Here is a 15,573-nt window from a genome sequence, read left to right on the forward strand (position 1 = left end):
ATCCGGATCCACGTTGAAATGGTTGCAGGCGGCATTACACTAGTCGGATCACTGTCCAGTTGCCTCCGGCTCAGGCAGTTCGCCTACACTTTTTGGGTGATCTTTTCCAGCTCTGGACGCTGCCTGCCTCTTCCTCAATCAATCCATCGCATTCGCCGTCGATCATATCGTTCTACCTGGACGAATCAAGCTCGTTTTTGCCCCTAAATCTTGGAGAACCAACTACAGTAACCGTACTTGGACTTTATCAAACAGATAGAGATAAAAGATGTTTTTTAAGAAAAAACCAAATAACATATTTATAAAAAAAATATTATACATATACATATATTTTTATTGATAAAAATCAATGCTGAAAAATAAGGTACAATAAAAAACTCTAAAAATAACTTTAAAAATTTAGGAAAAATATAAGAATGCCATTATAATTTTACAAAATCATAGATATGCTATCCTGACCTACGTGTCATTGACTCATGTGGGTCTCACATGTTATTAAGATACCAATGAAATATCTCCAACTTTACAAAATCATAATGACACAGTTGCAAATTTCCTAATTTAAGGTTAAATAGTTAAATTTTAGCTTATAAGCATAAGGAAAAGCGAAAAAATTGGGTGAAAATCAAATAGTTCCAGCCCGGATTAATTGCAAGCACCGTGTTACTGTACTAACCCTTGATCTGCCCTCATATCTGGGTAAGCTTTATGAGCTGCTCGGTCGTGTTATGAATTTGGCAGAGTCCATTTCTGCGTCGATCGGCACGATGATCAGGTCCAAGCTAAGCTCCACTAGTAGTTTAGGATGCATGGATGATTACTTGGTCAAGCATGGAGGTTGTAATCAAGTTATATTCCGGCGAGTCAAGTGTTGACTTGCCATGGCCGCTCCTTTGATGCAGACGTCTGAACAATTTTTTTTTTCAAGTGCAGGTTGGATTTTCAACTGGTTTCTGTACGTAGCACTGTAGCAATATAGTGCAATAGTAGCACTGCTCCACCGTTCTTCATCAGGCATCACAATACTAGTCTTCCTGCCATTTTTCATATTGTGTAGTTGATTGGATTATAGACCATGTACAGAAGCACTGACCAGTCTTCCGTTGAAATTACAAGATTCTGGCGGTTTCTATGAATTTATTCGATGCATGCATGGCATCTTCAAGATAATGAACCGTTTTCCTTTTCGGATGAAATGATTTTCAAGCTATGCCAGGAAGCACTCGCTCTTCCAAACTACAAGTAAAATAGCATTATCTTCATTTTATTTATCTAGAATTATGTGTAGGTTAATAAATCTGAACATAATAATATTTATTCATTGAACATAATATCGAATAGATGCACTGTCCATACGTAACACCAGGTGTTTATATGCTCCCCCTTCTAAATTATAACATCTTTATATACCATTTTTAATTACTAATATCTGTAAAAACTATGTTATTTTATTTTAAAAAGATGTACATGTTATAATAGTTTGTGGAACGATAAATCTGACATTGTTCCCATGTGATCGATCTATCTATCTTATTTATTTATTTATTAATAAATAACTTTTAAAGCATTTAGTTTGATATTATTTTTAAATTGACTTATTTTACGATTGATGGGAGTATTTTATTACAGCCGTTACGGGGCAGCTGAAATCTACGACTGTTTTGTGCAACTGCTTTCCGGAGAAGCGATTAAAAATAAAAAAAACACTAATCCTCTCCACAACCACCTAAAAGCCGGCGGCCGCCAGCTGTGTGCGGCGGCGCCCGCCCACCGTTCTGATCTCAACATCTTTGTGTGCAAGCTTCCGTCTCTTCTCCTTCGGAAAAAAAGATATATGCTCTGACCCCGTGTTTTTTTCTGTTTACGCTTAAGACAAAATTTAAACATCTGGTTTTGATATCTTTTATCGAAATTTATTTCTCAAATTTATCTTCTAAATCGCAATGAATACTTAAATAAAAGCTTAAACTTCACAAATTATTTTTCGCTTGTGCTAAAAAAAAGCAGCAATCACCCTTTGAATCCAAACGGTGACACAAAAAAGGAGCGACCCTGGCGCCGTCCGGACCGAGCGAGACAGAAACCCTGGCGGTACGTACGTGTCGCGACCAAACCGATCGAGCCGGCACGGGGGCCGCGTGACGGAGCAGGCGACGGCGAGACGTCACCCAAACCCCACCCCCACCCCCCAAGAGCTTATCCAAACCGGAGCAACAAAAGGAGATCGATGTGGATTATGTATGCGTAATCCGGAGACACATGTCCCCCCATTTTCTCTTTCTCATCAGGCGCATGAATTATCCAAAACCAGCGGCGGATTTGTATGTACAATGAGAGGATTTGATTCGAGCTTTGAGCTTGTGCACGGATCCAAAACTCCATGCCTAGCTTGCTCCAAGCTCAATCTCACTGGCACCACTATGATCTACAGGGGAAAAAATATGTATAATTCTATAGTGTACTATTGTCTATGGGATTTGTCGGCGAATTGAATTGGTTTTCTCAGTTGTCGCCGGCGCGGTCGCCGGCCATGGAGACGGCGGAGAGGCGGCTGGGGCGGGGGCGGAACCCGCCGACGCGTCTCCGGTGCTGCGCCTGCTGCGCCGCGGGGGAGGGGCGGACGGTGGCGGCGAGCGCCCGGCGCGCCCACTGGCCGCTCTCCACGGCGCCGATCCGCACCAGCGCGCTGCCCATCCGCTTCGCGCCCGCCTGCAGCCTGCCGGGACCCGGGGCCGGCGGGCTGGTCGGGGGGGACGGCGGGGAGGCCGGCGCCTTGCGCTGCCCGTGGACGCCGCTCCGCTTCTGCTCCTTGTGGAGGCTGCACCGGAACGACCCCGGGTGGTTGGTCGGCGAGCACATGCAGGAGCGCCGCCCCAGCGAAGAGACGCTGACGGACGCGTGCGCTCCTCCTCCTCCTCCGCCGCCGGCCCTCGCAGCGAGCTTGACACGCGTGGGGGACGCGGACCGGTAGTGCGCGGCCGAGAGGACCGGCCCGCTCGGCCGCCTCGTGGTGGTCGCCGCCGCCGCCATGGGAGATCGCCGGGAGAGCAGGTGGATTGGGAAGAGAGGCGGTTTTGGGTGTCGCCGCCGATGCGGAGGTGCTGGTTGGTGGTGGTTTTTGGCAAACTGAGCGGAAATGGTTTTGGCGGCTATTTATAGGGACTGGTTGGGCACCTAGGGGCATTTAGGTAAATTTACTGGGTTGGGGGAGTGGGCCCGGCAGGTGTCAAGGAATGGTGGTTAGGTCGGGTTAACTAACCGTAGTTAAGCTGTGGGCTGTGGGACCCACATACGGCACACCGAAAGGATTTCCAAACGGTCCCGCACACTTGGAGGTCGCATTTCTTCATTTCAGCTCCCCTTATGTTTATATGTTAATTTTTAATTTTTAAGTAGACTTTATGATATTCTATGTGGTCTGATTTTATAATACTTATTTTTGAATTAATATGATAGGTATATAAAAATTCACACATTAATTTATTTTGGTTCTAATAATCCTTCGAATAGACCATACGACAGGAGTCCTATTGACCAACTTTGTTGACGGTATATTTGAAAAATAATTTATAAAAAATATTATATATATATGTATTCTTAAAAATCTAAAAGACTGTAAAATAAGTTTTGGTGAAAAAAAATCTCAAATTAACTCTAAATTGGTTAAAATCTAAATTTTGACTTAAAGCTACAAACAAAATCGAAAAGATACGACACTAGTTTCGGTGTCAATCCATTAGGCTGCATTTCCAAGTTAGGAGCACGAAATAAGCAGTTCGGCAACATAATTTCCTCGAATCAAATATTCGCAGATAGTTGGGTTCCGACTTTGCAGAAAACAGTATGCCATATTCATCAGTGGCGACGAGTATCTGTGGGGGGAGACCACGTGTAGATTCAGCCACACAGCTTTGCTGTCACCCAGCCGATTCCAGTGTGCAGCCCACCGATCTCCTTTCGCCGATTCGCATGCGTCGTCACGGAAAGACGGATGCATCATGCGTGGCTGTGTGCATCGGCCGGAATCTGAAACAATTTTTTCTATTTTTTAAACATTTTTAATAAATAATTTTATTCCTAAACCTCCAGTGAAAATATTTTCACCGTATAAATCTTTTTGCCACGCCAGTGCTGCTGGTGTGGATGCTACGCCGACCAGGCTACGTGGCAGGCTGACAGTGTTGTCTTGCCACGTCACCAGCACTGATGTGGTCAAAAGGTCTAATTTTTTTTAAAAATTGCTTAATAATATTACTTGCTAAAAATAATTCTTTACTTAAAAAAAATTTCAAACCGAGAGGAGGTAGCGAGCGAGGGTTAATGGCGGGGAGTGGGCAAATGGCCCGCGCTGCCTGAACGTGACACGCCAACCGACGACCGATCCAGCCCATAGAATTTGCTCCAGTTTTTGTGTTGCTGTGCGCGGAATCCGGCATGGTAGCGGTCCTACTGGCACTTGCCAGTGGGATAGATAGCGCCATACACATGCCGACCCCACTGCGTGCGTGATGCATAGTTCTGTCTGAAAATATAAATATTTTATGGATTGTTCGGTAAACAATAGGTTGGAAAAAATTGTTTTTAAGTTATTTTCTGTTGCTGTTTATTTGTTTTTGAAATGTTTACATTTGATTGGCCGTAAAACTGATGAAATAATTATAATAAGATGAATCGATGTATGTATGCTTATATGTAAAATTTGAAGCTTGAAGCGTTTATATTTTGAAACAAATAGAGTTCTACGCATATATCCGTGTTTAATACACGTCGAAATCCAATTTGGTACCGTACCGAACCAAACAAGCTGGTTTACTTGTCAGCGGGGAGAGAGGGGGAAGAAGAAGGGTGAGACGTTGCTTTTTTATCCGCTTTCAGGTTTTTGTGGAGTCCATGTGAAGAAAGCGTCGGGTAGCCATGCTTGATGGCTCTGGGGGTGTGATGGCTCTGTGGTGATGCGGTCATTTGCTTGGTTTTTCATAAATAAATAAATAAATATTATTTGCAAATAAAAAATATTGGGGATTAAAATTTTTATGTATGTATTTTTAGTGTTTAAAAAAAATTAAAGATTTACTTTCGGTACTCTATAATTAATTTTAAATTTAAGTTTGATATTTTAAATTTTAGTTTATAAGTATAAATAGAAGAAAAAGATCGGTTGTACATCCTTAGCTTGATGTCCTGATGCTCTGTTCCATCTGGCTGTTCAGATCACCCCAACGTGCCTATCTCTTTCTTGGCTCCCTCCCTCGCTTTCACCATTGCGTTCATTCTGATATTTTTCTTAATCCTTATCTTTATTGTTTTTCGTAAACTGCTTTTGTGATTCTTCCTAATGGGAATCCGTCAAACCCCGGTCACACCACGGTTATACTCTAACGTGACAGATGCATGTACCGTATGCAACAGGGAGAGACAAGAGGGTTAAAACCTAAAAGGCTCTGTTGCGATCATGGCAGCAGAGTGGTTTCTACTAATTGCACAGCAGTGGATTTAAGTTAATTTTTTTATTAGCATTGTTGAACTAAACATGCATGATAAATTGACAAGCTATACCGTACGCAGTAGAGAGAGGTAAAAGTTAAAAGGCACTGTTGCGATCATGGCATTGGCAGCAGCAAAGTGGTGTATTAACTCCACGGCGATGGTGGTGGGGATGCGTGGGGTGTCGCAACTAAGCGTGCAAGTGAATTGGTCCGTTAATCCGTTTATACGCTGATTAATTGAATTATCGGTTTAATTAACCTACAAGTGGATTTACGGACTGGTTCACTTACACATTTACTTTATCACCACGACCTGCCGCGAGACGTCGCGGTGGTGGCGAACACAACGACGAGGCCACGCCGTGGACGCGGCGACGGCAGCAGCAGGGGCTAGAGCGGTGAGGGACGTGGTCGCTCCGGGCCCTAAATCATGCGATACCCCATCCCTAAATTTCTAAAGTATTACTATCTCTGTCCTATAATAATTTCAATTTTTGATTTCTATCAATTTTTGATTTTTATGTTCAAAGTTTAACCACTCATCTAATCATCTTATTTGAAAAATTATAAAAAACTAAAAAAAAGTTACGCATAAAATACTATTCATGTTAACAAAATAATATTAATCGTATCAAAATTTCAAATAAGACGAAGAGTCAAAACATTGTATCTAAAAGTTAAAAAATAAATTTAATGTGGGACAGAGGTAGCAGGTGCTATGTTTTCTATTAGACATTATTTTAAATGTAATTTAAATATTTATATGATAATAATTCATATATATATATATATATAGCATGTAAATGTATTAATATACGATAAGAACATGTTGTTCTATCTTTTCGCTTTCTACTTATATAAAACAAATTCTAAATTTATAAACTTAAGTTTAAAATTGATTTTAGTTATTTTTTGTTATAGTTTATTTTATAGCATTAACTTTTAGATCATAAAAAAATCCATAAAAATTTTATTTATAAATTATTTTTTATTCGTAAATAGGTAACCCTTCGTATTATGTTTCATAGGAGGGCCGAGGGCTCCAAAAAGTCGGGCTGGGCAGCGGCAGCGTCGCGTGGCGCCGTGGGCGGCAACTGGCCGGCGGACAGCTAGCCAGCGCGCACAAACTATGCTGTTTTTCTATACATTTTCAAGGGCATCGTGTCGTCCAGATTTGGGACACGGCTCGTGCCAATTTCACCGGCTGCGCCACCAATGATCCATTAATTAATTAATTAATTAGCTAGTTAATTAGTCGTGCTGGTGATCAACTGCTAATAAACCGCCTTTGCTGGAGATATACGGACGGACTGGTGTATCTCCAATCATATGACATTTTGTCAGTATATCTATACTGCTTAATAATATACAACAAGTAGCTGGAGATTCGTCTCTCCCGGCCGCTCGATTGGATCAATTATGGTTCGATCGGCTCGTGTTTTGTTGTTTTTTTTTTTCAACTGAATCTCACAAATCATTACACACGTAGAAGGGAATAAAATCATATTTTTTTATAAAAGACTTAAAAGCTCTACATTTCATTAAAGCAACATAACAGGTAGCAAGATACCAGGGTTACCGGTGTTCCATCAAAGCAAAACAAGTTCTCTCCAACTCAATGAAAAAGGCCCTAAAGAATCATATTATCAGAGTCGTATCTGTTTGCGTGGAGATACTTTCTTTTCTTCTCTCGAATGTCTTACGGCGTGTTAATTTTGCCGGGGGTGGCCCTGGCCAAAAATCCCATCTTATCAAATATGGGGTGATGGTACGGCTTCATGCGAAAACAAACGATATATTTATAAATAAATAATATATAAATAATATATATATATATATTATTAGTGATCTAAAAGTTAAAGCTTTAGTATGATAAAATAAACCAAAAATATATTCTAAATTAAATTTAAGGTTGAAAATTCAAACTAACTCATAAGTATTAGCAAAACCTAAACAATGGGTGCATGTACCCCTCCATATACGTTTTAATAGACGACAACGTCACTGGTTGCACACACTATATTATTAAAAATTATGTAATTAAAATATATTTTGTTATAATGAATTTATTATTAAATGTATTTTAATTATAACATACATTTTCCTATACTGATGCCAGATTTTTTTAAATAAAATGAGCAGTCGAGCGTATATCAATATTAACAGCGTCATCTAGTTAGCAAGTGCTGCAAATACTCTTGCCTTTATTTTTAGGCAACACGTATGCCAAAACCCAACACCTTCGAATATACACTTTCCTTTAGCCACGTGTTACGACGTGAGAAAGTGGTTCGTGCCGCCCTACGGTGACACGTAAATACTCCTACGTGCCACACGGACGGAACGGGAAGTTTCCAAATACTCCTACACGGCTACACGTATATATATATATATATATATATATATATATATATATATATATATATATATATATATGTATATATATATATATAATTACTTCAAAAAGTAAGTATCGGGCCGACCGGTCGGTTTGGAGATTAAGACGGCTGCACGGACGCGTCTAAGCTGGTCGGCGTGGGTCGCGCTGGGCCAGTTCGCTGGCCCGCCTAGCCGACTCAGGTTTGAAAAAAAAAAAAAGACACAGTGCAAATGATCCGTCGTATCCGTCGTTAACATGTAGGCCCATGTACTTACCTTGCTGTGCAAAATTTATATACAACTACTACGTACGCACCACGTATCGTTTTCAGTTTTCTGCAGTAAGATATCTCAAGATTTCATTTCCTAGCTCAATCTCTCTCGCAGAGATACATTTGTCTTTTTTTGCTTTTGTTTATATTTTTAAATTTTGATTTTAATTTTAATTTTGGAGTTGATTGCTGGGACTTTTTTATTAAAATTTATTTTTAGTTTTTGTTTTTAGATCGTTAAAACATGTATATAAAATATTTATTTATAAAATATTTTTCGTTTGCAACATGCCAAACAATAAGGGTCAGGGTTTATTAATTTTAATTACAACGAAAAAAAACTACGGTCGTTCTCAGGCCAGTTCTAGAAAATCTACATTTATTTGTCCACGTAAGAATATTACACTGTACTGCGAATGCACCTAAATCGACAAGATCTATGAGAGAGCACTACGAAGCATAAATAACGTTTTTGTTTAAAAAAAACATATTCGAGGGAATAAGGTGACGGACTTAATATCCGATAGCTAGCTAGTATCTTTTTCACGTCCACGTACATGGTGAAAGCAACTATTTTTTTGTGAAAAAAATTACATATGGGGTCCACGTACGCACGGCGCGTCGTAATTAACAGCGACACGGTGAGACGCTGGGAAGCATCGCGGCTACTGTCACAGGGATATCAGTATCCGCCACGGCCGTGTTTCAAATTTAATTTTATCAGGAGACCAACTTGCAGTGTGACAAGCTGCACGCTAGCCACTCACAAAATTATTTTGAAAGATTTTTTAAGGCCAAAATCTATCATTTTTTTTTTGGGTCGTTCGATGTGGTATGAGAGTCGTGCTAGGTGGGAGAAAGACAATTTTCTGTGGAGCTGGATGGCGTAATTTTAATTAAGTATTTGACAGTTTTTTGGGGATTTTTTTTCAGATGTTGGATGTCCAGTCACTTAAACATACTACCTTTAATTTTTCTATTTGACACTGTTAATTTGTTATATACGTTTGACTATTCGTTTTATTATTTTTTAAATATGTAAAATTATAGATCATGTTTAAAGTGTATTTAATAATAAATCAAATTATAATAAAATAACTAATAATTATATGAATTTTGAAATAAGATGAAGGATCAAATGTAGATACAAAAGTTAATGGAATGAACTAAAATAAAAGGCCAAGGAAGTAGTTTTAAAATACATGCTAAAATAAGATGAATGGTTGGATGTAGACACAAATTTTAAAATTTTTAAATTACATGTTCAAATAGAAGGCCAAGGAAGTAGTTTTAAAATCTTTGGCCAAAACTTCCAAATTACTATCACTTATAAAAAAAAATGATAAAAGGGATATTTCTAGGGATCTACTAGAGACTAAAGTGCGCCGTGTTGGGGGGCAGCCCAATCGAAGAAGCCCAGCCTGCCTCGGGATCTTGGGCCTCTCTCATCCAGGAGCCCAATTCATTCTGGGCAAGAACTATGTTGGGCTGGGCCCAATCCGTTTCCGCCGTCGCGGGCCGCACGTGAGGCGCGCGTGCGCTGCGCTGCTGCGAGAGATAACATCAGCGGGCGCACGGCACGCGCCTCCGTTGGTCCGTCCGTCCGTGCGTGCAAAATATCCATTCCCCCCACCGTCGCGTGAACTGCCATGGCGGCGGCGGCGCTCTGCTCCGCGTCCCCGGCCATCTCCGCGGCCGCCGCCCTCGGCGTGGCGGCGTCCGCGCTCCGCCTGCGGCTGCGCGCCGCCTCGCGGTCCTACTGCGCCGCCGCCGCCGCGGCCGCGCCGAGGGCTGCCGCTGCGGCGGGGAGGCCGTCCTGGAGGGCGCGGCGGCGGTTTGCCGCGCCGGCAGCTCCCACGGCTACGGAGGAGGAGGAGGAGGAGGAGGAGGATGGAGCAGGTGTTGAGATGATGATCCCACCCGACAACCGCATCCCTGCGACCATCATCACCGGCTTCCTCGGCTCCGGGAAGGTCAGGCTAGAGATTTCTTCTGGCTGTACTTGAAAGGAGCTCCTGGTGATGCACAATAGATTTGTTTATCTACTCGTCCACAATGCTATATACAGTTTTTTTTGCTGAATAAATCCTGCGTGCTTGCCTGTTTACTCTGTTACGGTGTCCATGGATTTGTAGAATTGTAGTACAGACAGGAAAACCCAGCTTTGGGGTCCTCAATTCCTCATCTCCACTTCTATCAAGGTGGCTGTCCTTAAGGATGCTTGCATTCGACTCTGTTCCATTTGTTTTTTTTTTTTGGAAATTATTCCACCTGATGGATTTTTACTGAAACGAAATTGATGCCTATGGGCAATGACTATAATGCTTACTGACTTATAGGCAGCTTTTCTGATTATATGTTCAGTTCAGTGAGTTCTTAGTTATATCATGATGATCTCTCATCTCTGACATTGAGTGGCACCTTTTATTTTCAGACAACTTTACTGAATCACATCTTGACTGCTCACCATGGAAAGCGGATTGCCGTCATTGAGAATGAGGTACTCATCTACGGACAACATTGTCAGCCATATAATTTTTCATTTTTGGCAACTCCTTGTATGCTTTCTTTTCTCAGCATGCGTTTAAACTGCAAGTAGATGTCTATTCTTGGACCCTTGGAATGATTTTGCCCACTTGGAGAAAAAAATCTTACCGCATTGTCAATAGATGAGAAAAGCAATAGATTATCAGACATCGTGTTGGCTAAGACTGGCAAGATGAAGCTACAGCTACAAAATCACTGCTTATACCATTTATGCCATTGTCTCCATTGCAGTATGGAGAAGTTGATATTGATGGTTCATTAGTTGCTGCCCAAACTGCTGGAGCTGAGGACATAATGATGCTAAATAATGGGTGCCTTTGCTGCACTGTTCGTGGTGATTTAGTCCGTATGATTGGTGAATTGGTTAACAAGAAGAAGGGGAGGTTCGATCACATTGTAATTGAAACTACAGGTAAGTAATTTTATAGGCTTATTGTTGTACGAATTATAGACTTCCAGCAATATCAAGAGAGAGGTGACCTGCAATGTGTAAAATGAGTATAAAAGATCACCTTGGATATCAGATATTTGATTTTCCCTTGACATATGTTCTATTAGTACGAGCATAGTTCATCGTCCATAATGGAATTTCTAAATAGCTTTAAATTACTTAGCTATTCATTGGTTTACACTTTCTGCTGTCTAATTTTCAGGTTTAGCGAACCCAGCACCCATTATACAGACTTTTTATGCAGAAGATACAGTTTTTAATGATGTCAAGCTGGATGGTGTTGTGACTTTAGTAGATGCAAAGCATGCACGATTACATTTGGATGAAGTAAAGCCCAAGGGTATAGTCAATGAGGCAGTTCAGCAAATTGCATATGCTGACAGAATCATAGTTAACAAGGTAATGATCCCACAGCAATTACTTGCTGGGCTATATCTATGTGTGTGCTTATTAGTAAGCGTTTTCCTATTTTTTCCCTTACTGGTACTATGGTATCTCTAAATCTCTTTCCATGCAGATTGATCTTGTTAGTGAGCCTGAAGTATCTTCCTTGGTCGAGCGTATAAGGGTCAGTTCAAATGCATTCACTCTGTTCTTTGTTTCACTGTATGGTTGCTTAATATCTTTATTTGGTGCATACAGAGTATGAATCGCATGGCTCATTTGAAACGAGCTGAGTATGGTAAAGTTGATCTGGATTATGTGCTTGGAATTGGAGGCTTTGATTTGGAGAGGTTCCTCTTTCTCTCTCTTGTTCTGTCTGTCTGTCTCTCTGCGAGCTAAGAGAATAACATCTTTTAGATGATTGTGTGCCCTAGATGTGGTCAGTTACCCCCTCAATGCCATGAAAGGAATATATAAAAGCACAGCAAAACTGAATATTCTGAGCTTTTCAAACATAATGAAATGATAAAGTATGAAAGTTGCTAGAAGTGAGAATATAACAGATAGACATCACCTATATCGGGCATATGGTGTCTGCTAGTGACCTAACATTGAGAGGTCAAACCTGTTTAGTGCTATTATGGTCCTTGGACAAAACACTTGATCTGTGATATGACCTCAGGGAGGTACTAAGTTGATCTTAATCTATACAGCTAATGAATTAGACATACATTTGAGTCTCTAGTTATTTTTCCAATTTAATTCTGTTTACCCATTTCAGGAAATGATGAGCATAAAAGGTTAAATTTTGTTTCTGTTCCAGGATTGAGAGTGCGGTCTCTGAAGATTCACATGAAGATCACACAGAGCATGAACATAAACATGACCACGGCCATGACCATGACCACGAACACCATCATCATGACCATCATGATCATGACCACAAACATGGTAAGCCTAGATCTTGAGATATCAACTTTAATCACAGCCACGGCCCATAAAACTCCTGCAAAACTGAAAAGTGGTCCTGGGGCAACTATTGAATAAAATGTGACAAACCTACTTGACTCATATTATTAGTACAACACGCAGAATCAAGATTGTTAAGAATCATAGATCCATGCCTGAATTGAGTAGCCACTATTATCTGCTGATATGAATCATCACTACTAGATCCTTGATTGCAACTTTCTATTACTACATGAATATTCCAAAAAGAAAACGATTATTCATTTTCTGATACACATCATGTGATCCACGCTCTTTCTTATGGCGATATACGCTAATAGCAATGGTTTCTGTTCCACAATTACATCACATATTCATTAAAATCTAAAACCTCGCATCACAGAGCTCGATGGCATATAGGAAAGTCATGCTCGGGCACACATCTATATTGACCCTTCTTCCAATACCTATCCTTTTATGAGTTAGCTTATGGAAGCAACTCATCCTTAGTGGGGATTGATCAATCATCTGTTGACTTAAGATAAAGGTGCGCTCTTGATCTGCTTGACTGAAACTGTTTTTGTAATTCACTCAATTTAAGCAAGCATTATACGATGACTATCTTAAGTCATGAAAATGCTTCTGTTCCATAAGTCAAATAGATACTCTTGAGAACTTATCAGTATCACTAGGAGCTTTTTGAACTCTTTCTACCATTTTGTCTGCTTTTGTAAAATTTTAAACAATGATAGGGCTCTGTGATATAAACAGGTAAACTCAATGTTTTTTCCTTGTAGATCATCATGCACATGATCCTGGTGTTTCTTCTGTAAGCATTGTTTGCGAAGGGGAGATGGATCTTGAAAAGGTTGGTTCTAAAATTATCTGTCATGCTTTTTTTTTTGACATGATTGGTAAATGAAATTATACGTCCTAATTCCTAATACACTCACCCCTTTAATTGCTCTACACATTATGGGGTTCTGAATATTGGAACAAGTGGATAACAATTTTACATGCACGCATACAGGCTGACATGTGGTTGGGGAACCTACTTTTAGAACGCAGTGATGACATATACCGGATGAAAGGGCTACTTTCTGTCAGTGGGATGCCCCAGCGCTTCGTCTTTCAGGTTTGTGTAAAACCTAGCCTGCAGTCTACCTGTTTCACTCTTACACAAAAGAACCAATTAATACATGTGTTCTTATCTAAAAAAATGTCGGTCTGTTCCTTGGGCAGGGAGTGCATGACATTTTCCAGGGATCTCCTGAGAGAATGTGGGAACCAAATGAGCCACGCATCAACAAGATTGTGTTCATAGGCAAGAATCTGAATGGGGAAGAACTGGAGAAGGGCTTCAAGGATTGTCTACTGAAGAAATGAGCAGCTTCACGTTTTTCCTATATACCACGGGATAGGGTTCTCCGGCTTCATGATTTTGAGCTTTGCGGCTGTAGAACTTATACTCGAATCCGAACTGTGATCGAACGAATTAACTTGTCTTCCCGAGATGTACAGCACGGATAAGAACTGTACCCTGAAGTTTTGAACGGCGTTTTAACATATAGAATCGCATGGCATGCTATTTATGAACGAATTCGTTTTAAATACAACATACTTCGAGCTGAATTATGATTTTCGTCCGAATACAGATCGCTCGTTAGACCAAAGTGTGAAATGACTAGGAAATAGGCGTGCAAATTTTATGGCCAGGGCATATTTAGAATGTATATATATACATTCTGTAGTTTTTTTTGTTGAATAACTTGTTTGTATAATTCCTTGAAAAACCTTACATTTGAATTGATCGAGTGAATTAGACCAAGAGTAGTTCATATCATAATTTTGCTTCTGTGAGTTCTCTGAGCTTGGTTGGCCTTACTTTCCATGGTAAAATGTACATCTCATCACTGTTCATCAATGGTGATTTATGCTAATAACCAGAAATACAGCCACTACAGACTATTTTCAGTTCCACTTCTGCCATCGCAACAGATTTTTCCCCCTTATTTACACCCATCTGAGTGTTTGTTCTATGAGATTTGCTTTGGTCGAAGTTACTAAATCGTTTTTCATCATTGGATCTAGCACTATTATATTCAACAATCAAAAATAATTTGGTATATCGAGATACTTTTTGTTAGACTGAAGCAAATCTTTTGTTCGTAGAAATGTTACTTATCCTTGTGTTAATTTCCCATTTTCCTCGGTCACGTTGCAGTGCCTCAAGATTGTGAAGAACTTCCGTACCCCCGACATGCAGCACGGAATGGAGGTTCGCCTTGGGTTGTCAAAGGGGCCTGTTTGCCCTAGTTTCAATTGACTTCTCAAAAATGAATTTCTCGTTTTACACTGTTGCTCCTCGTTCAATATCTATATCGGTCTTTAGACCGTGACAGGTAAGAGCTACAGTTATTGTATCTTCTTTGAGTCGTTGTAAAATCGTATTTAGTGTTGTCATGTTTGAACTTTGTCTGGTTTGCCGGTTGCTATGTTCGAATGCACTCAAGAAAATGACGCACCCTACATGGACAACTTTGCAGACTCGATTATAATCATAATGATGAATTAGTAATTAAAAATAATTTATGCATAAAACTTTTGCATACGTGTTCTTATCATATAAAAGCAAATGCTATAAAATAAAACTATGATGAAAAACCCTAAAATTAACTACAAAATTAAGTTTTAAAATTTAAATTTTGGTTTATAATTCTATTGGGATCAGGTCTATTTAGAGCGTACATAGAACTTGCCTATTTAGTGTACATAGTAAGAGCTTAAGGATGCATTCGGTACTGCAGAAAGGGGTAAAAACTTCAATTCATAAGGATATAATCGGTAGTGCAGGAAGGGGTATAACCTTCCTTTCTTCTTACCATGCTAGCTGGACTGTTAAACAATGTGTGTTTCCTTATAAAAGTTTTTTATAAGTTGCTTTAAAAATTATATTAACATACTTCTATTTTTCAAGCTTTAAATATCTATACTTAATCATTCACTGATGATGAGCTATCTCTTCAAACCTAGCCTAAGATTTCTTTTATGCATTCGTTTTACGAAAAATAAATACCATAACCGCAGTGAAATATGATATTGACAC

At 39.9% G+C, this 15,573-nt stretch overlaps 2 protein-coding genes across 2 annotated transcripts; one reads left to right on the forward strand and one right to left on the reverse strand.

Moving 5' to 3' along the window:
* Window positions 1-2,239: 2,239 nt before the first annotated feature.
* LOC121053587 lies at window positions 2,240-3,115 on the reverse strand. Its single transcript, XM_040521149.1, has one exon. The coding sequence runs from the start codon at window positions 3,028-3,030 to the stop codon at window positions 2,503-2,505; it is 528 nt and encodes a 175-aa protein (XP_040377083.1). The 5' UTR covers window positions 3,031-3,115; the 3' UTR covers window positions 2,240-2,502.
* Window positions 3,116-9,753: 6,638 nt separating this feature from the next.
* Window positions 9,754-14,204, forward strand: LOC102708971 (P-loop guanosine triphosphatase YjiA-like). The gene is made up of 10 exons (XM_040521365.1): window positions 9,754-10,110; window positions 10,572-10,637; window positions 10,916-11,096; window positions 11,338-11,534; window positions 11,653-11,703; window positions 11,778-11,869; window positions 12,343-12,470; window positions 13,265-13,335; window positions 13,498-13,602; window positions 13,710-14,204. Exons 1-10 carry the CDS (start codon window positions 9,787-9,789, stop codon window positions 13,851-13,853), a joined length of 1,359 nt encoding a protein of 452 aa, XP_040377299.1. The 5' UTR covers window positions 9,754-9,786; the 3' UTR covers window positions 13,854-14,204.
* The last annotated feature ends 1,369 nt before the right edge of the window (window positions 14,205-15,573 follow it).

Source organism: Oryza brachyantha, chromosome 2 (genome assembly GCF_000231095.2).
Source record: "Oryza brachyantha chromosome 2, ObraRS2, whole genome shotgun sequence".
Taxonomy (NCBI): domain Eukaryota; kingdom Viridiplantae; phylum Streptophyta; class Magnoliopsida; order Poales; family Poaceae; genus Oryza; species Oryza brachyantha.

Bases quoted from the DNA above. Each gene is read 5' to 3' on its own strand.
- LOC121053587 (XM_040521149.1), bottom strand. From the start codon at position 3,030: ATGGCGGCGGCGGCGACCACCACGAGGCGGCCGAGCGGGCCGGTCCTC.
- LOC102708971 (XM_040521365.1), top strand. From the start codon at position 9,787: ATGGCGGCGGCGGCGCTCTGCTCCGCGTCCCCGGCCATCTCCGCGGCC. The intron at 10,638-10,915 runs GTACTCATCTAC...TCTCCATTGCAG, and splicing joins TTGCCGTCATTGAGAATGAG to TATGGAGAAGTTGATATTGA. The intron at 13,603-13,709 runs GTTTGTGTAAAA...TTCCTTGGGCAG, and splicing joins CCCAGCGCTTCGTCTTTCAG to GGAGTGCATGACATTTTCCA.